The 20,506-nt window shown below is 33.7% G+C and overlaps 1 protein-coding gene across 1 annotated transcript; it reads right to left on the minus strand.

Moving 5' to 3' along the window:
- Window positions 1-323: 323 nt before the first annotated feature.
- Window positions 324-10,901, minus strand: LOC143637747 (pre-mRNA-processing factor 19-like). The gene is made up of 18 exons (XM_077105062.1): window positions 10,778-10,901; window positions 10,603-10,688; window positions 9,589-9,660; window positions 9,416-9,478; window positions 9,196-9,282; window positions 8,415-8,562; window positions 8,194-8,312; window positions 8,005-8,121; window positions 6,819-6,914; window positions 6,674-6,733; window positions 6,474-6,548; window positions 6,280-6,384; window positions 6,072-6,188; window positions 5,355-5,432; window positions 5,177-5,273; window positions 4,931-4,982; window positions 666-736; window positions 324-572 (listed from the first exon to the last, which is right to left on the minus strand). The coding sequence occupies exons 1-18, from the start codon at window positions 10,788-10,790 to the stop codon at window positions 451-453; spliced, it is 1,578 nt and encodes a 525-aa protein (XP_076961177.1). The 5' UTR covers window positions 10,791-10,901; the 3' UTR covers window positions 324-450.
- Window positions 10,902-20,506: the final 9,605 nt, after the last annotated feature.

The following is a 20,506-nucleotide window of genomic DNA, read 5'->3' on the forward strand; positions in this document are numbered from 1 at the left end:
AAATAGGTATGGGTTCTCTTTTATTTTATATTGAGGGGCATGTTTCTTGATTTTCACGTTAGCTTACTAGACATGTAAACTGCCCATAAACGACTGTTTACAGTCAAAACACGGCGTATGATTCCCAAAAATGGTGTATGAAACTATGAATCATAACTTCTAATTCTAAATTGTTTTAATACTTACAGCTATTTTTAAGTAGTTTTGGTTTGATTAATTCCAGTAACATGTCTAGTCTCATGTAGTTGCACGCTTTAGACCGGAGAGTACATTTGAAAATGTTGCAAACTACAATACAAAGTTAAAAAAACCCAAAAGGGGTATATCTATAAACTTGATTCTTACATAATGAAAACAACAAAAAATCTCATTAACATAAGTTGTCAAAACATGTTATTTTAACTCCGAAAAATAATCCAACACCCAAAACAACAAGAGAAAAAGATGTCTTCAAGACTCCGACTTCGTCTCACCATCCTCTTCAGGCAAACCAAACAACCGAAGGTTTCGATCCATTGACCCAACTGCTAGGTATTTTGCATCGGGACCAAATCTTACAGAGTTAATCTTCCCTGCATTCCCATACCATAAAAAAAAGCATTACACATATTTCAATCAATAACAGAAGTTTAATACAGTTCAAGAAATGTTTTAATGGATCAAACCTGTGCCAGACAAATCAGGGAGTGTTTTAATACAGTTCCATTCGGACTTCACACTCGCCACCTGATAAACTCTGCAGTAATGGACGTAAAATGAAAGTATATTATTATAATGGCATAAATTATATTATTATATACCATAAATTTGGGTAAAATTGGTTCGAGTTAAGAAAAGTCATTTTTAACATGAGTCAAAATAACTAAATGTGTGTTAAATATGATTGTTAAAACAATACTGCTACGATATGTATAAAGATCGTTCAATAAAACCGTTTAGAAGATTAACTGCATTAAAATCAAGAGATATTGGTTTTAAATACTCTCTACTTTGACCCATTGGTAGATAGCACTCTCAACTTACGAAATATTCCCCAACACTCCCAACTTTTAACATATTTTATTCTGGCACTCCCGAAGTAACGAGACAGTAACTTCGTTAGTGTTTGGGGTAAAAAGTGTCATTCTTCAAAGTTCAAGGGATAAAACCAAAATTTTGGTTATTATATATTCCACCATCCGCTCCACCCAACCACTACCCATCTTCCATGCCGACAACTAGGGGTGAGCAAAAAACGGTTCGGAACCGTCAGAACCGAGGAGCCGGAACCGAACCGTTGCCTCAGAACCGCTAATGTTTGTACCGGTTCGGTTCTCGGTTCTCAGAATTTGCATTAAACGGTTCCCGGTAAAACCGGCGGTTCTAGACTTGGAGCCGAAGAACCGGAATATTCAAAACGCTTTAAATAAATTTACCAATCCCCATTTTTATAGAGTAAATTATTAACCGGCATCCATTCAATCATTTTTTTAATTCAAATCTTCTTTCTTTACGTTTAAGAACTAGCAACCATGATCAATTTTGATTTAAGCTATCAAGGTAATTTATTATAAAATGATATGATCTTCCATTAATCTATCGTTGCTAATGGTTTATTTAACATCAACACTTAGGTTTTAAAAACGGATGTTCATGTTGTAATCTAAATTAGTTTTACCGTGAAAGAAGACATACAATTGTATAAACTTGTTTCGAAATTTGCAAAATTTGCATAACTCATTTGATAAATAAATTATCGAACCGGTTCTAGCCAGAACCGCTTAGCGAGAACTGGCTTTAGCGGTTCTGGAACCGAACCGGTTTACTATAATAGGTTCCGGTTCTATTTTTCACTCATTTTCGGTTCCGGTTCGGTTCTCGCGGTTCTGAACCGTTGCACAGCCGTACCGACAACCACCAACCACCACTGCCACTGTCAGCCACCCATCACCACCGCCATTGACAACCATAAATCAGCCCTCATCTTTTGTGTTTGCAATCGACTCGATAAAAAACCATAAATGAAACACTCCGAATTGATCCAATCCCACCGCCGCAGCTGCAGCAATTAACTCGATTTTTTGAGCAGCATCATCCTGTTTGGAAGCAAACAAAAATAAAGCACTGGAGAGTCGAGAACAAGTAACGAGAATTTCAAATTCATTCTTCCCGGAGCTCCGTCGTACGAAGTCGTTCTCCGCCGCGAAAGCCGAAGGCATATTAGCTTCATCCGCCGGCGGTTACGAGCCGCAACGGAAATCGTGTGACGTTAGAGGACGTAACACTCTCTTGTCGTTGTTCTCCATTCACAATGAGAATAAACCGCCAAGACAGTCGTATTCGCAACAAACTCTCGCCGGAAACGGCATCATTCTTGAAACGAACGTAGAAGAAGAGGAAAAAGTTCACATTAATGACGAAGTTGAAGAAGATCAATGGGGTTGGGTTCGATTCAAAGTGTTTCTTATATTGTTTTTTACCGACTCAATTGCAAACACCAAAGAAGAGGGGTTATTGATGGCTATCAGTGGCGATGGTGGTTGGTGGCTGTGGTGGTTGTTGGTAGGGAAGATGGGTGGATGTTGGGTGGACAGGATGGTGGAATATATAATAAACAAAATTTTGGTTTTATCCTTTGAACTTTGAAAATTTATATTTTTTACCCCAAACACTAATGAAGTTACTGTCTCGTTACTCCGGGAGTGCCAGAAGAAAATATGTTAAAAGTTGTGTAACATCCTAAAATTTATAATGTTGAATAAAAAAAGTTACGTTTAGTGATTTCGCGTTATTAATTAATTAACATCGAGTAAATAACGGATCATGGACTTAGACTAATTGAGATGGGTTAAATGAGAATGGGCCTTAGGTCCATGGGCTTTAAGGGATATAAATATCCCCTAAACCAACCTTAAACCCTAAACCATCTTATTCTCTAACACACTCCAAAACACACACACACCACACACCGCCATATACGGCCGGCGGCCGAGGGAGAGAAACGAGCAAGATCCGAGAGAGAGTAAACGATTAGTTGTGATTAAACAAGTTAAACGAGATCCAAACGAGCACAAAAGGTATGTTCTTGACCTTTAAAATTTATGTTTTATTGAATGTCCTTAAGCTTAAAGATCCAAGCTTTATAGTTTATACGGGATATATATACGAACGAAATGGTTAGGGAACGTTAGTGGGTGATGTCGAACCATAACAAGGGTATTAAAATCGCCAAAATGCGTGATAAAAACCAAACCCGTAGCGAACTGGGCAACTTCGCCTGCGAACTGGGCAACTTCGCCTTCAAAACGGTAACTTCGCCTTCAAAGCTTAACTTCGCTTTCAAGGCTTAACTTCTTCTACGGCCAAGTTCGCCTAACTGGTAACTTCGCCTAAGGCCAAGTTCGCCTAATTGATAACTTCGCATACGGCCAAGTTCGCCTAACTGGTAACTTCGCCTACGGCCAAGTTCGCCTAATTGATAACTTCGCCTAAGGCCAAGTTCGCCTAACTGATAACTTCGCCTAAAGCTATGTTCGCTTAAGGTTTAACTTCGCCTAAAGCTAAGTTCGCCTAAGGTTTAACTTCGCCTAAAGTCAAGTTCGATTAGAAAATAAATTAAAAACCTAATGAAAAATGTGTTAAGACAGTTAATGGAAATAAAATTTTTCCAAGCTGACCTGGCAGCTCGACCCCAGCCAGGGGCTCTGCCCCTTGGACCCTGCTAGGGGCTGCCGCCCCTAGACCCCGCTGCCAGGAGCGCTGCCCCTGGACCCCCATTCGTTGTGGGTAGTAGTTAAGACTAGAAAGATGATATGAGTAGTGATAGTTAATTGATACGTATACTTGTTATACAGTCAGCCGTGCACAACTGAAGAAAGGGATTACGATTAACGGTGAACGTAACCGTGTTCAGGTGAGTTTCTAGCCCCAATTATGTGTCATGTTTTCGGGGCTGTGTGCATACTCAATATGTTTGTTAATACGCTTATCCTAAGAGATAAGTGTATGCCTTATGTGAATAATGTGAAATGTATGAATGATGGCTTGACGGTACGTGAACGATCTTCGGATATTGCACGTACTGTCAGGTTGTAACGCTAAGTATAAGGTAAGTATGATATGTATGCTTATGTGTATGAATGTGATAAAGTTAATAAAAGCAGGAAAGGATGGATGTACGGTAACGAAGAGGGAATCGAACCCGACTAATATTCGAGAACTAGGGAACCGAACCCTACTAATATTCGAGGAAAAAGGGAACCGAGCTCTAATAATACTCGAGGAAGGAGGGTACCGAGCCCTAATAATACTCGAGGAAGGAGGGTACCGAGCCCTAATAATACTCGAGGAATGTAGGGCGTAATGCACTTTATAACGTAAGATATGAAAGTAAGTTAATACAAAAGAAAGTATGAAAGTATGAAAGTATGAATGAAAGAATATAAGTTTATGTGTATTGTATAGTGTATGATTAACTAGAACTCACTCAGCGTAGCTGACTTTTAGTATGCATGCAGGTGAGTAGGATGAGGCAGCTCGCTTGAGGAGACATGTGGCACTGAATAAGAGGCTGGCATCGGAAGACTCAAGACGTTTAAGTTTAATGTTTCGTTTATTTTGAAAGACAAAATGATGTTTTAAGACAAGACGTGTTTTGTTATGAAATGTTTTATGAAAGCTTTTATATTCCGCGAATGTTTTAATTAACTCTGATAGATATTTAGAACTGCGTTTATGAGTAAATCCGACACGAAAGTAGGGCTACCGGTAACGGGGCCTTACAAGTTGGGAGTGTCGAGGAACATTTCGTAAGTTAGGAGTGTTATCTACCAATGGGTCAAAGGTAGGAGAATTTAAAACCAATATCTCTAAAATCAATGACCCGCTTGATATAAAAGAGAACCCGTTTGAAAGTAACAAAAACGAAGTTATATTTGTAACCTAGAATTACCTTATGTCTGAGCCTCCTATTGCTAGGTAATTTCCACTATGATCAAAGTCCACTGTAGACAACACAAGAACATCAGATACGTTAAAATGTCTCCATACATTAATATTATGAATATGATTAATAACATTATTCTACAAAAAAAAATTACAACCTTTTAGCAAAAGATATAATAAACAGTGTATTGTCACTGAGACCCAGATTCAAGCATATCTTTTAAACATAAAGATAATGGGGGCTAGAAAGTACCAGATTGTGTAGGGGTATTCTCGTCATATGGGGAAAAAGTCCGGAAGTTTCTCAGTTTACGAAGATCCCACAGCTTAACACCGTCTTGAGCAGCAGTCTGACAAATTAAAGATACAAACGTTGTTGCATAAAAAACTTAGCTACAGTTTAAATGTAGCTTTAGCAAAAAGACACTTACAGCAAGAAAGTAACCGTTCTCTGAAAAAGATATTGCAGTTACCGCCCCAACATGCCCATCAAACCTTGCAACGTTTGCCTGCAAAAAAAAAAGAAAACAATGGCTCATGGGTAGACTACTGTATAGGTAATATCTCTAACTAGTCAAACCAGTTGAAATTGACTACATTATTATAAATATAATAAAGGTTCTGTAATCAAGTTTGATATAACTACTTGTGAAAAAATATATTATGAACAAAAAAGATTCCAGTCAACTCGACCAAACTGTTCAACTAGTATCAAAAAGTTTATTTAATAAACGAACAAACATGAACACGTCTCATTCGTTCATTTATGTTAGTGAACGTTCATTTATGTTCTTTAGTATACGTATGTTTAATCCCGTTCAATTATGTCCATTATTAGACTCATTAAATTTTTAAGACCCATTACAATTTACTGTGGTTTTAATGTCTTTTTAACCCAACATATCCCTGTTCATATTTACTTGGTTTAAGCTCGGTCATGTTTGTTCATCTATGAAAGTTACTATGTTCAGCTATATTCGTTTGTTTACGATCGTGAATCAATCATATAAATTGTTAACATACGAACATGAACAAGAAAACTCCGCCCGTTAAATAGTTTGTGTTCGATGGTTTGTTCAGAAAACAAACGAACACAAACATGGTACATCCGTGTCGGTTTGTTTACAGACCTAAAGAGAAACGTGTACCTGACTCTTGACATCCCAAATTTTAACTACAGATCCGGATGTACCAGTTCCAAGAATGAGACCATCAGGATGAAATGCTGCAGATGTATAACCATCAGATGCAGATGAATCTTCTACCTGCAAATTAGTACAAATAAAAAATAATAATATTAACTAAGAAGCCATTAATTATCAAATACTGATATATGTTTCCATGTAGAAAAGAAACCTGTGTGAGGCATAAGCTGGATGATAGATCATAAAAGCACCATGAACTGTCAAGAGAAGCTGTTACAAAGTAGTTGTTTGTAGCATGAATAGTCACCGCTTGCACCTACGAAAATATAAACGCGTCAATATTTATTACTAAATTTCCAGATGAGTTAAAAAGTAAGTAGATCTTTTCAATAATTAAATAATTACCTCAGCTGTGTGATCCTTTAAAACATGCTTACAATCATAATTTCCATTTTCAGATCCTTGCCACACGCGTACTGTCTACACGCACAAAAAATAATAATACTTTAATGCAAACTTTAATAAAACCTTTGTGTTTAGGTTGAAAATCTAACTAAAGACTCGTAATCCAACTCAAAAATATAAAGAATGGTGAAGAAGATTACTTTATCAGCTGAGCCAGTAACAATCAACTCTCCATCAGCTACAAATTTGACACTGGAAACCTAATAAAAGAAATGAAAGTTTAAAAATTAAGTTGACAATAAAACAAGAAATTAAAATAAACTGATTATTAAATAGTGACAGCACCTTCTTAGAGTGACCACTGAGTGTAGATAAGATCTCCCCTGACGATCGGTTGAAAACTACAGCATTTGTATCAACCCCACCAGTAGCAATAAGATCCTGAAGTGCAGAACAAATGAATCTTCATGTGACTAAAAAAACAATTAACTATTTCTAAAATTAACTATGAGACACTCTTATTGGTTTAAACTTTAAACAAGTTCCAACTTAAGTCAACAATGTGAGATTCTATTAATTTCAAAAACGTTGTTCAAATTCCCCCTCGTAACTTTCAGAATCACCCCCTTGGATACGTATGTATAAATAACAAAAAAGAAAATCAAAAACCACCCAAATCTAAACACATGTCATTTTCATATTGACTGTTTCCTATGTTTTTATGTTTTCTAAATTTAATTAGATAAGTATACTCTTCTCTTAAACAATTACATCACTAAAAGGATCTGTTCAATGTGCTAAAAAAACCTAAGAGGCTATGATTTGCTCAAATAACTTATGGCTTGGTTTTGTACAATGAAGCACATTAGCAAAACATGATAAACTATTTCACAATCCAAGTTTATATTTTTTCCTCTTTTGTAATCAACTAATTACGAGACATATACACTAAATTTTAACTTTGTGAGAATTTAACATTTATTACACTTACAATTTTATAACTTTTTATGTGTGTTGACTTGACATATATAAACTGAAACTGTATACAGATCCAAATTTATATATACATATCAAACTCTCATATACTAGATTTAACTGCTTTTTTTCACTTTACATTTATTAACTGCCAAGTGTTGCCTCGTTATTAGATTCAACTTTTTTCGTAGTCTGCCCTTCACACACGGGTAGATAAGCTACCAATTATAGTATAACAATACTACTTATAATATTGTTTAAGATGAGCGCAGAACTATAACGGCAAATCAATGTAAAGCATCAGGTATCTAATATTCATCAAAATCAAATCAAAACAGAACAAGATGACATGTGAGTGTGTCATTAATTTTAAACTTTTTTCTTTGTCAGCTCTTCACACACTATTTAATATTCATCAAATCAAATCAAATCAAAACAGAACAACATAGTGTGTAAGTGCATGAGTTTAAGCAAATCAAGTTATGCCCAAAAACCAAGAAGGCACTTCAAATAAGAAGATAAAGAACAGATACAATAACTGCAATTTGAAGTGTACCTTGGACTGATGGATATCAATAGATAAAATGCCAGCTTTATTTGTTTTGTGAAGAGGATAACTGTTAAGCTGAGTATATCTCTCAACAGCATCCACAGGAGCTAGTGTAGGAGGAATCTGAGAAAAAAAATCAAAAATGTCAAAAATAACTCAAAACTTCAAAACTTCATGCTAGTACAGAAATAATACCTGTCTTTTCTTTCTTTGCTGTGAAAGTGCAGCATTGCAATCCGTTAATTCAGTAATTATATTAGCCGATATTCCTGGTCGGATCTTCTTACCATCAGGACCCAAATCATCCTCAGCAGCTATCCCACCAAATATTTGATTAAATGATTCATGTAAAAACATAACAAAAAACAAAAAAAAACAAGCAAATTGAAAAGTTTAGAAGAAGAGTAACAATTAACCTCTTTTCCCATTGCTCAAAGCAGAAGCACTTGCTGTAACTGCAGTTGATGCAGCCATCGGTGCCTGCCTTTCTAGATGACCAAGCATTGTCTTGGCTTCATCAAGTTCTTTTTTTAATCTTGCAATTACACGGCAAGCTGAATCATGCTGCCATACAGAAATATAAACTGTGAGTGAACATGAGAAACAAAGACCAAAAACTGACAGAACACAAAGCCACAAACCGCATCAGACGCTTTGATTTAAGTTTAGCAGTTTGTTTTCCAAGACGTTTTAGAGAAAGTAGACAGTCCAGTTATGGGCTTAGCAGTCCAACATCATAAGTCATAACCAATATAAACTATCATAACCAAAATAAACTCATCAAATATTTATGTGTTATGAATACAATCTCTACACGTAAGTCGACTTTTCTTGCAAAGTGCAAGACTTCGACTGATTTCTTTTAACAACTTGATGTGGTTTAAATTATTTATATAATTATTGATGAACCAAAGTAACTAACAACAAAAAACATGTTTCGAGTCAATAGAATCTGATGCTGGGAGAAACATGATGCGTGAAGCCGTGAATGCTATGTTATAATGTTATATCAATTATCATGTTGCCATCATTGACTGGAATTACATTACGAAACATATGCACTATCTAGAGATATTTATGCATCCAAGTTTCAAAATCGCAGAAATACATATAAGAAAAGCTTGCAAAGTGCAAGAAAAATGAACATTGGAACAGATTATAAGATCCAAGGCGTAAACAACTGGTTATCAACAGTACCTGGTATAAACAGTGACTAAGTTCCTGCCTTGTTGTATGTAGTTGTTGCTCTGATGCAAAAGCGGATAACACCAAGGCATCCCATTCCTGTCATGAATAGCAAACAACAAAACACAAAGGAGCTACGTTTATAACCAATTAAGAAATGCTGCCCAATTCATAAAAAAACTAACAAATACTGCAAAACCAAGTAATAAAACAAGAAAAAACAAACACTTACATTCTGGAACATTCCAAGCATCCCAGGAATACTTGCAGCCTGCACCGGTCTAGGTTTCACTACCTGCATGCATATCGGTTAAAACCACATACAAGATTCCACGTGCTAATAATGATCAAAAAAACAAATTTCACAATACAAAATTAGGCTATAAAAGTCCATGAGAAACAAACCTTGCCAGTTTTTATTGGAACAAGATCCTCCATGGTTAAAGCTTCCCCAGTTACCGGACATTTTCCGTAGTCCTAGCAAAACCAAATAACAAGCTTCAAAAGAGATCGAAACCAGTAAAATATTAAACAACAATTAACCCTTATCATGAACTTTGTTACAATCAACACCATTGTAGTTATTTCTTTCATAAACTCACTCCCTATATTCAACAACAGTTGCAAAATTAGTTCTACTTCTACCTAAACCAAAATTAGCACAAAAAGTCAATCTGTATCCATTATTAGCTTCAATCAGTGCAATTTTGAATATGTGCAACAATAATTCTAAAACAGTAAAACTCATTCGTTTTGGTTTAACTCTAAAGCACACCGACACAACTTAAGCGATATTCAGTGTGACTAATAATATAAACTCGAGCAAAGAACCAGCACTCACCGGTATGAATATCAACAACTAAACTTCAATATGAGCTTTGTTGCAATAACTGAATATCAACACCATTCTGTTTACTTGTCTCATAAACTGATACACTCACTCCCTATATTCCATAACAGTTGCAAATCTAGTTCTTCCTAAACCAAAATTAGCACAGGAAGTCAATCTGTATCCATTATTCACTTTAATTGGTGCAATTTTGAACCTGTGCAACAATAATTCTCAAAGTCATTCGTTTTTCTTTTAACTCTAGAGCACACCGACACAAATTAAACGATGTTCAGCGTGACTAATAATATAAACCCGAGCAAAGAACCAGAACTCAGCAGTATGACTATCAACAATTAAACTTCAATATGAACTTTGTTACATTCTATTTACTTGTCTCATAAACTGATAAACTCACTCCCTATAGTACATAACAGTTGCAACACTAGCATAGGAAGTCAATACGTATCCATTATTAGGTTTAATCGATCAGTTCAATGACTGATTTAACCCTAAGGCACACCGACACAAATTTAAACGATATTCAGCACAATTAATAACATAAACCCTAGCAGATAACGAGAACTCACCAATATGTTTCGTTCAATCAACCGCTTCTCAAAGAGTAGTCCGGATGACTTAGAAACAACAGGCTCTTCCGGCACCTCGCCAGAAACTGCAATAATAAGTGAAACAGATAAGATAAATAGAAAGTAGAACGATAATGAAGGTGGAATAATAAGAGTGTTAGAGATAGAAGCTTACTTGAGCAAATCATGGTGGAATGGAATGAGAGCTAGGGTTTTACAGTCGTAAGGAAGCGGGAAGTAAAAATGGATCGGGATGTGGTGTGTTTTCCGACTCCAGAAATCAAACCCAATCACTTTTTCTTTTTGTAACATAAGGGGAAAACCCTAAATATAAGGTTTTAGATTATTATTTTTTATTTTGAGTTTTTAATATATTATAATTCCTAAAAATTAAAATGTAGCTAAAATCCCTTTTGAAATCGATTACCCTATGTGTAAAAGTTGTGTCTTTGTTAATGTACCTCAAACTCAATGGTATCGATTATAAATTTGTAACTACATATGAGCATTTTCGATACCGGCACCGACATTTCCCGAATTTTGCATGAAATATTGGTACCGTACCGATACTTGTACCAAATATGTCGAATTTTCAAAACCGGTATCGGTACCATCTAGAACTCATCCCTATTTATAACATATGAAATTTTGAGTTTCTAAGTTTGTGGAATAAAACGATTCTTTATTTTGTTATTGAAAACTAAATTAGAAAAGGTTTTATATTTGAAAAACTCTTGTATTGCACATGTTAAATAAACAAATTATTAAATTTAATGTCAAATGGTTGGAAATAATAACTTAGAAACTATAAAAGAGAAATAATGAAAGCTAAACTAAATGTTAATAATCGTGGTGATCTGAGAATTAGGAAATGAAATAGAAAACAAACTTATTTATTGCATGAGGCAAAATAAGTGGGAAAAGTAAATATGGGCTCACATCATTGTAAAAAATTACGCTCTAATTTACTTATTTATTATATACAGATATTAACATGATTGATTTCATTTCATTTAATTGAGAGTAAGTTTATTTGCGGTATGTTTTGTACAACACACGTCACAGACACTCGCAAATTTGAAAACTACTTTTAGATATTAAGTTCAAAATATTTTAGAACTTCAAGTATGAGTGGGTTTAACTTGACAAATTGGCATTTACATTATATGGTTGGTATCACAAATTCACAATGTTTAAGTGCTACAACTTTGGCTAGTGCAGCATTGTAACAACAATATCATATTAGCACTACGTGTTTCATCATTTCAATGATTCCCTCATGAGGTGAAAAGGTCGAAACATCATCCAAATGTATTATTGTTGTCACTACAAGATTCAAGTCATAAAGTTCAAATCAAGTTCGCGTTCATAGACAAGGTTCCTTGATTACATTATATACTCTTGAATGTCAAATATTTACTCTAGTCACACAATTTATGGCTATTTGTTTAAACTGAGTATCAATCTTATGTTCATGAAACTTTCACCAAAATCTTGATAAAATTTAACAGCATTTTATAACTATGCTTATAACTAAACAATTCAACACCCATGCTATTAACTATTTGCACCTTATAAGTTTAAATTGCTCACCCGTGATACACATATATGTTTTTTATAGCCAATACTCATCACTTTATCAACTTCAAACGCAACATAATGATGCAAATAGCCCTTGGCTAATAATAAATTAATAACATTTTGATTTTGACGACGACTTTCTATATTGTATTAGCTTTTTTATAAACATACTAATGAAATATTTTATGCGTTAGTAATTACCAACTCAATCCCTTAATTATAGTATAACACATCCATTATGATGTGAAGGGGATGTAATTGTTTATAATGATGACTTCGTTGATGTGAAAGTTCTCACCACTAATGGTTTTTATATTGAAGCATGTAAATTTTGTGTTAACCAAACGAAACCACATATGGTGAAGTTATGTGATATATTGGTTGGCTTATAATATTGACATGATTGGTATGGCTTCAAAAGGTCAACTTTCGGTAATGAAATTCAAGATCCAACTAAACCCTTCGAACAAAGGTGAGTGATATGAAACCTTTGACGAAAAGTCGAGAGCACATGTATTATAGTATGATATAAGTTATTACATTACGTGATTGATTAGAATCAACTTATACCAATATTAGAATGGAATGACTTTGAATTGTAGAATTGGTTAAAGTGTTAAAAAATGTGACTTTTGAATAAAATTAAGTTTAAGCTAATCTAGACTAAAATGTCAAGTTGTGTTTTTACCTGCGGGACTACTATTGAATTAAAAGATCAACTATACCAAACATGTTGAAATATCAAAATACATTATCCACTTTACGAGTTCAAATGTGATGAAATGAACTTTAATTGGATATAAATCTAAGTCAGTAGTGAGGTCTTAGTCAATACGTGCTAGTCTACTTGGTAGAGACACATGTATCTTAAACCGATTATTAACTAGTACAATAGAAACCAGATAGAAACCAATTTGAACTTTTAAGACATGAATTGATTTGTAATCGGTTTTTCCACTTTGGTTAATAATAGGTTAACCTATTCAACACCATGCATCCCTTTATGAATATTTAAAACCGGCTTTTACTCTTTTAACTCTCTTATGCTAGTATAAAAGTTTATTGGTTATTAACGTTTGATTACACAACTTCTAAGGTTCTAAAAAACACTTAATGTGTGCTTGCTTAATAGGCCATTATGACAAATGGAATGTGTATAACATGTTAGGCTAAGTGTAGTTGGCGAAATTGAGGGGCGAAATTGGGCGAATTTTAGAGGGAACACCGCCCCCGGGGCGATAATGGGTCGATAAGGGGTGGATGTGGCGCAAAACGCCCCATTTTATAGCCTCTCTACTACACATAGCCTTAGAAGTCTCGAAGGCTAACTCCAAGTTGAAGAATATATGCATGGACAATAAGTGAAAATTGGAAATGTTTCCCCATTATCCAATGAAGAAATCGCTTTCGATCGAAGTACACGTGCGACCCAAACCTAGTAGACTATTCACGAAGATTCAAACAAATAAATTATGTTTCTTATATATATTTTTTTTCGAACGGTGACTTTCACAGATAATCTAGCACTACACGACCAAGTCGTGCCCCACCACCCCACTCAAGCCAGCTATGTTGACATGATCGGGATCCATGCTAACATCCAAGTTTGGCTTGACATTCCCGGTAAAACCCAGCTATGTTTCTTATATATTTTAGTAGAATTATATTCTAAGGAAATTACGTTTTTTAATTTAAAAAACACAATTATATTTAACATTTTTATTATTTAGTTAAATTTGTTATAACTTTTCAAAACCCGGTTACAGGTTAACTGATTCAGTTAATAATCAAACGAGCCTTTACAGTCATAGATTTCAAGCTTAGAAACCAGTTAGTCGATTACATATCATAACTGGTTACCGACAATAATCGATTTTGGCTGGACCAATAACTGGTTTCAGTTAATACCAAATATCTCTCCACTATTTGCAAATCAAGTTGTAGACCCCATTAGAGGTGCACAAATTGGGTACTAGAAAACTCATGTTCGAGTATGGAACCGGGTTCTGGTATTGGAAAATTGGGTATTAGCAATACCCGCGAAAGGTTCGGGTCCGGGTATTGGCTTGAAAAACTATACTCTATGTACGGGGTTCGGGTCGGGTATTGAACCAAGTCTTCTATACTCGGGGTATTTGAATACCCTATATCCTAGTATTGAAAGGCCCATTTTCCGAGTATTTGAATACCCTATTTTCGGGTACTAAAGAACCCCGTTTTTTGTGGCTTAACTCAACGAGACTGCTTCGTTTTTTATCCTGCCTCCATTTTCTTTTCATACAAACTTTAAAGTTATTCAAATATATCTATACATACTATTAAAGCAAGGAACAGTTTCCACTTGTCAATATTCTAGCCCCTCCACCTTAATGTCAACTCACCAATTTCCTTTCATAATCATGCCAATTCTTCCACTAACCTATATTTTAACCTTAACAATTAACAATTTGTTACCCTAAACATATTTTCTCTCTTTTTCTACTAGCCGGATTATGTCAATAAACTCTCATATATTCCTTCCACCTAGATCTAGATTTCTATTAATGTTTTTCCGGTAAGGTTATATTTTATAATAATTTCCGATTGTTAATATATGTTTTTCCGGCAACATTATATTTCTTTCCGGTTATTGTTTCCTCTAACATTTGATCTTGATTTTCATTCTTATTTCATTTGATTAAAATCATTTTAGGTTGTAAATCAAAAACGGCGATGAAGTTGATATGTGGACGTTATTATGTTTTTCCGGTAAGTTTTTCGGTTATGTGTTATATCTATAATTATGGTTGTTTTATATTTATTTGAAATTTTATATTTTCCTGTGTTTTTGTTTTACATGTTGTTCTTCTAGGCTCTAAATAAAAATCCGCTTCATCCATGGACAATATGATTATTTCGTTTTTCCGGTAAGACAAATTTAAATTTTCCGGTTATAAATTATAATTATAATATTCCATAATATCAACGTTATAACAAAACTTTATTATTTCAGGTTATTGACTCGATTGATTTACGGAATATTTCATTTTACCTTCTAAATTCATCGGAGATACCATGGTTCATCGCCATTATTTGTTTTTTCCGGTAAGACATTCAAATTTTCCGGTTATAAATTAAATATCAAATGTTCTATAATATCAACATTAATATTCTACTTTATAATTTCAGGTTAATGTCCTGAATGATACAAGCTAATTTCACTTTCAATTCTAAAAAAAATCCGAGATACGATGGTGATTCTCACTCTTTCGTTTTTCCGGTAACACCTTAAAAATTTTCCGGTTATTATTTATCATAAAAATAGTCCATAATTACTATAATAACATTCGACTTTATTATTTCAGGTTATTATCCGACTCATATAATCTAAGCATGACTTTCTAAGATGTATTTTTTTGTATATTGATGTATTTTTTTGTATATTGATGTATATTTCTTTTTTGAATATTCATGTATATTCTTATTCATTATTTTTTTATACGACATTTCAGACATGCTCGGGTGACAGAGTACAAAAACTAATTTCATATAACTAAACATATTAAAAAGGGAACATGCAATAAAGAGTACAAAATATATAATGCATTGCATGTTACAAAAATATAATATAATAAAACTGAACTCAAAATATAATCGACACGTAACGAAAATCCGTACTACAAAGTAACGGATTAGAATTTATTCTATGAGTAAAAGAAACCAGAAACCGTACCTTAATTTAGCACGCAAAGCAAAACAACTCAACTCGTCGTTAACAACAAAGAAATCCTACAATTAATTATGCTATAAATTAAAATACACGGAGTTCAACCTGTTTAGATTACTTATTTGTTGAGTGATTTTCCGGCCACATAAACAGAAGTTCTTGTTCAGAAAACATTCATTATAGGAAATTTATTGTTCGTGACGTCTACATATATATAATTTTTTTCTTTTTCTTACAATAACAATACATGTAATACCATTCTAAATTGATTAGAATTAGTTAGAATTATAAAATATTGTTATTTTAGTTGGCATCAATGAAAACGTTTAAGTTATACTCACAGAGTTCAAATATTTTGTTACCACCCTCTGCACATCTTCTTAAGAACTATGATGAATTCCCAAGTTGGAATAAAACTTTCCCCATATTTAATTTACTAATTTTTAACTTAAATTATAATACATAAAGCTTACATGTGATGATGACATTATAAAATCATATATATGTGTTCTTATATACATACATAGTACCATATCACAACTTTGTTTGAGGTTTTAAATGTGATATTATATGTCACACCTTCATTCTAGGCCTAGGAGTGTGAACCATAGTTAGTACCATATTTGTAAATAAATCAGAGTAACGGGTTATAGCGGAAGTCTTTATAAAAACATAAGGATCGATAATATAAAATTTTACATTACAAAAGACGAAACAAAAGTATCGTTTAGTATTTACTTGTTTATAGTTTACAAAACCACCGTGTTTTAATATTTGCACAAACTTATCCAAGCCATCGAATTCTAGAGCTTTTTCGTCCTTCAAGCTCTAATCTTGATTATCTGCAAAATGTTATTAAAATACGTCAGCAACGAATGCTGGTGAATATGCTGACGCTAAAATATTTTCTTTACTTAATTACCCCTCGAGACCACGTAAGTCTCGGCCCATCTTGGCTTAGGAATAATCAAGTTAAAACAATCATCATAAACTCGAGTCTCTACACTAGGTCACATCAGCAAAACACCGCAGCGTTTATGACATAACTTAGGTACCATAAATATACACATGGACATTCCCCACTCGGACGTAACTTAGGTCCGGCCCATCGTGGCTGGAGGTCGTGACCAAGCGTGGTGCGATGCGCCCACCACATTCCACATATGTAAGGATCCGTACAAACGTATACCATAGCCTGAGGGCTGGCTTATACTCTTATTTATAATGTTTTTAGAGACACGTAGTCTCATGTAAAGTTTTACACATAACACATTTTGTTTGTTTGAAAACAAGTTTGTAAAAGTGGGGCGTATTCACCTTTTCAATGGGATCGGCTTCCAACACCGTCCGTTAGTCTTTCTTCGCTATCTCGCACCTATAGTACGAGTATAACATTTATTAGTCGGATACACGATCCAGCTTAAGACCTTTAGTCTTATCATCTCGATGAACCTTTAGTTCATTATTTCTTTTACTTTAAAACCTTTAGTTAAAAAGTAATCTTTATAAAACTTTAGTTTATATTTAAAAACCCAACGTTTCTTCTTATTTAAGAAACGTATTTTATTTATTATTTAAGTATACTCATTACACTTAAATAATATATTTATAACAAAGAATAATCATATACATATATATATTTTCAGCTTTCTTTTCTTTATTTTCTTTGTAATACATTTTCTCTCTTTTTATATTCATCGAGTATAATTCCGACTTAGGGCATTAAGCCATTATAATATTTTATTATTATTTAGGTTGGGCATTATGCCTACCTTGCTTGGCTTAGTAATACCCTTCTCACTCGGGCAGCACTTCGACGCTACACGCTTTTCATCGTTTACTTGATCAATACTCCTTTCCACACTTGCCACGTTTCTCGAGACACCTTTGGCACACACTTCGAGGAAATCGCCGGGTCGTCGGACAGCAATTCCTTCTTGTTCGGGATGTCGGGGAGTGGCACGGAAATCGAGGTAACGGGCACGGAAAACGAGGTTTCGGGGCACGTTTATCGAGACGGGTCGTGGGCACGCTTTACGAGGTAGTGAGAGAGTCTAGAGAGAGAGTATGTGCGTGAAAATTTGGTGTGCCTGGATCAAACCCGGAGCTGCCTATTTATAGGCTGAAATCGGACCCCATCGCGATACGCGATGGGCTCCCTGGCTTCCTTATCGCGTATCGCGATATAGGGTTGCCGAGTCAGCGCGTAGACCTGCCACGTGTCGACACGTGGCAGGCGCAAGCGTTGCCACGTGGTGACACGTGGCAGCAGGCGTTGCCACCGTGTGCCATGTGGCACACGTGTCAGTGTGTATCAGACGCGATGGGTGTCTTTCTTGACCCTGTCGCGTTGCGCGATGGGTTGATAAAACAGATTTTACATTTTATTCCCTGGAGTTTGGAAATTGGCAGAAATGATCCTTTGACTTTGAAAACTTGACATTTTTAGCCCATATTTTACGTGATGTTACATTATAGGAAGAAAACAAACAACGAAATCACTTAGTTACAAAATCATGATGTATTTTATGTTTTTTAACAAATCAGATTTAACATATTAGTCGCCGGAAACGAATCGAAATTAACTCAACTGATTACTCATGCAAAAGAACGATTAACAGAGAACCGACTATTACCTCAACAGCCGTGAGACCGAACATATCTAAATCGAACACTGATGCGTAACAATCGTTAAAAAGCGGAGCATGATGTCAGATGGTAAGCAACCGTGACTGTATGAGGTGGCGGTACGCGGCGTTCATGGTGTCTATGACTGGTGGCGATGGATTTAAGTGGCGTTCGAAAGGTGATGGAGGGCGGCGATAACTCCAACTGAGGCGGCGGTGAAGTCAGCAGGGAGAAGGTTTCGATGAAGCAGTTGTTGTTGTATTTAAACTAATATATTTATCCGAATCTCGCTTCAAATCGCTAGGATTAGAATAGATTTACTTAAAAATAGAACTTCCGTTTTCTTGGGGATGGAGACGTAATGGTTTCAAATATAGTTTAAGGAAATGTCAACTATGGTCCTTCATCTTAGCTTCTTAATTTATTTCCACATTTACTTAGCAAACATTTTTAAGTAACCTTTTACTTATGGTTATTATTACTCATGTATATGTTAAAATAGTATTTATGTTAAAAAGTTCAGCTTATATTTCATTAACGTTCTACCCATTTACGAGATACTAACACTTTTAATTAATGATGTACTCAACAATTATTATTTTATTCTTTAAAAAATTTCCGAGTATTACAATATTATTTTGATATTTTTTTATTATTCATAAAATTGAGCCATAACCTTCAATCTAATATATGTAACTTCAAAGTTTAATTAGAAAAAAATTAATGAGAAAATGTACATTTATATATTTCCGTTTTTAAATAATAACTTTAATTTATGCTTAATATATATAACATATTTAAACCCATTTTAAATTCAGAATTTGACCAATATTTTAACAAAGTTTTAAAGGTTTTAATACTTTCCATAAGTTTAAACCAATTTCAAAATCATTCTATAATTTTTTGAAGTTTTCAAATTAACAGATTTGATTTTTATTTTTGTATTTTTTTAAATTAACATATTAGTAGAATTAATTATTATATTTATTCAAATTCGGTTTTTAAACAAATGCTGAAAGTCAAACTCTATAACATATTTTTGTAAATTTCATATAAATTGTGAGAATCGGAATTTGATATTCAGTTATATATATATATATATATTTGACATTTAAAATAAATATATTAATAGATTTGGTTGAAGATGACATCAAAATCATAATAACTTTAAATATTTAGTAATGCTTATTAATAATATAAAATTTTTATTTAAGGAATGAATATTGAAAAATTATGATATCTTATAATTAATGTAAAATTATCATTTATTTATAAGTAAAATATTTGCACTTCATTAAATTTATATGATGTTACCATATATATTATGTTTTTAAATATGTTCCACCGCGTGTAACACAGGTACTATCCTTAACTTATGTTTAATATGATATTGAAAAAATGTTATGATTTTGATGATCAGTTTGTTGCATTTTTTTTTAAAAGCATATGAATTTTTAAAATTGTGGTTATAAAGTTATTTTAAATTTTATGATTTTCTAAAATGTTTTCTTATGAAATTTTATGATTGTCTATATTTATATGGTAATTGTTACATTCACACATTTTGTTTTTAGTTTTACATAATCCTCTAGATATTAATGTTAACATAAACTCATTATGACATACATTAACATTTTCATTTCATACTTAATCAGGTTGCATGGTTTGCTTTGTTTTTCAGGTTCTAAAGCAAAATGCTTTGTTTTTGGACGAAAATTTTTTAAGTTCATGCTGGGATAATACGATTTAAACATTTTCATAACTTTGCTAATATAGACAACTTTGCGTAACAATTAACTTTTTGTTTAGACAATCTTATTCTTTAATATTTTGGTTAGGCCAACCTGATGTTAAATATTTATTTTCTCGAATATGTTATTTATTATTATATGTATTCAATAATTATTTAACATAATTTATCCACAAAAGAATTATAAAAAATGGATGACAAACCTTTGGCTAATTCCTGAATGATAAATATTAGGAATC

The sequence above is a fragment of the Bidens hawaiensis genome, unplaced genomic scaffold (assembly GCF_021521415.1).
Source record: "Bidens hawaiensis isolate Kalapana, Puna unplaced genomic scaffold, B.hawaiensis_p1.1 tig00008407_1, whole genome shotgun sequence".
NCBI lineage: Eukaryota > Viridiplantae > Streptophyta > Magnoliopsida > Asterales > Asteraceae > Bidens > Bidens hawaiensis.

Bases quoted from the DNA above. Each gene is read 5' to 3' on its own strand.
- LOC143637747 (XM_077105062.1), bottom strand. The intron at 6,189-6,279 runs GTTTCTTTTCTA...ACTAATTTGCAG, and splicing joins CCAGCTTATGCCTCACACAG to GTAGAAGATTCATCTGCATC. The intron at 4,983-5,176 runs GTACTTTCTAGC...TGTTGTCTACAG, and splicing joins GAATACCCCTACACAATCTG to TGGACTTTGATCATAGTGGA.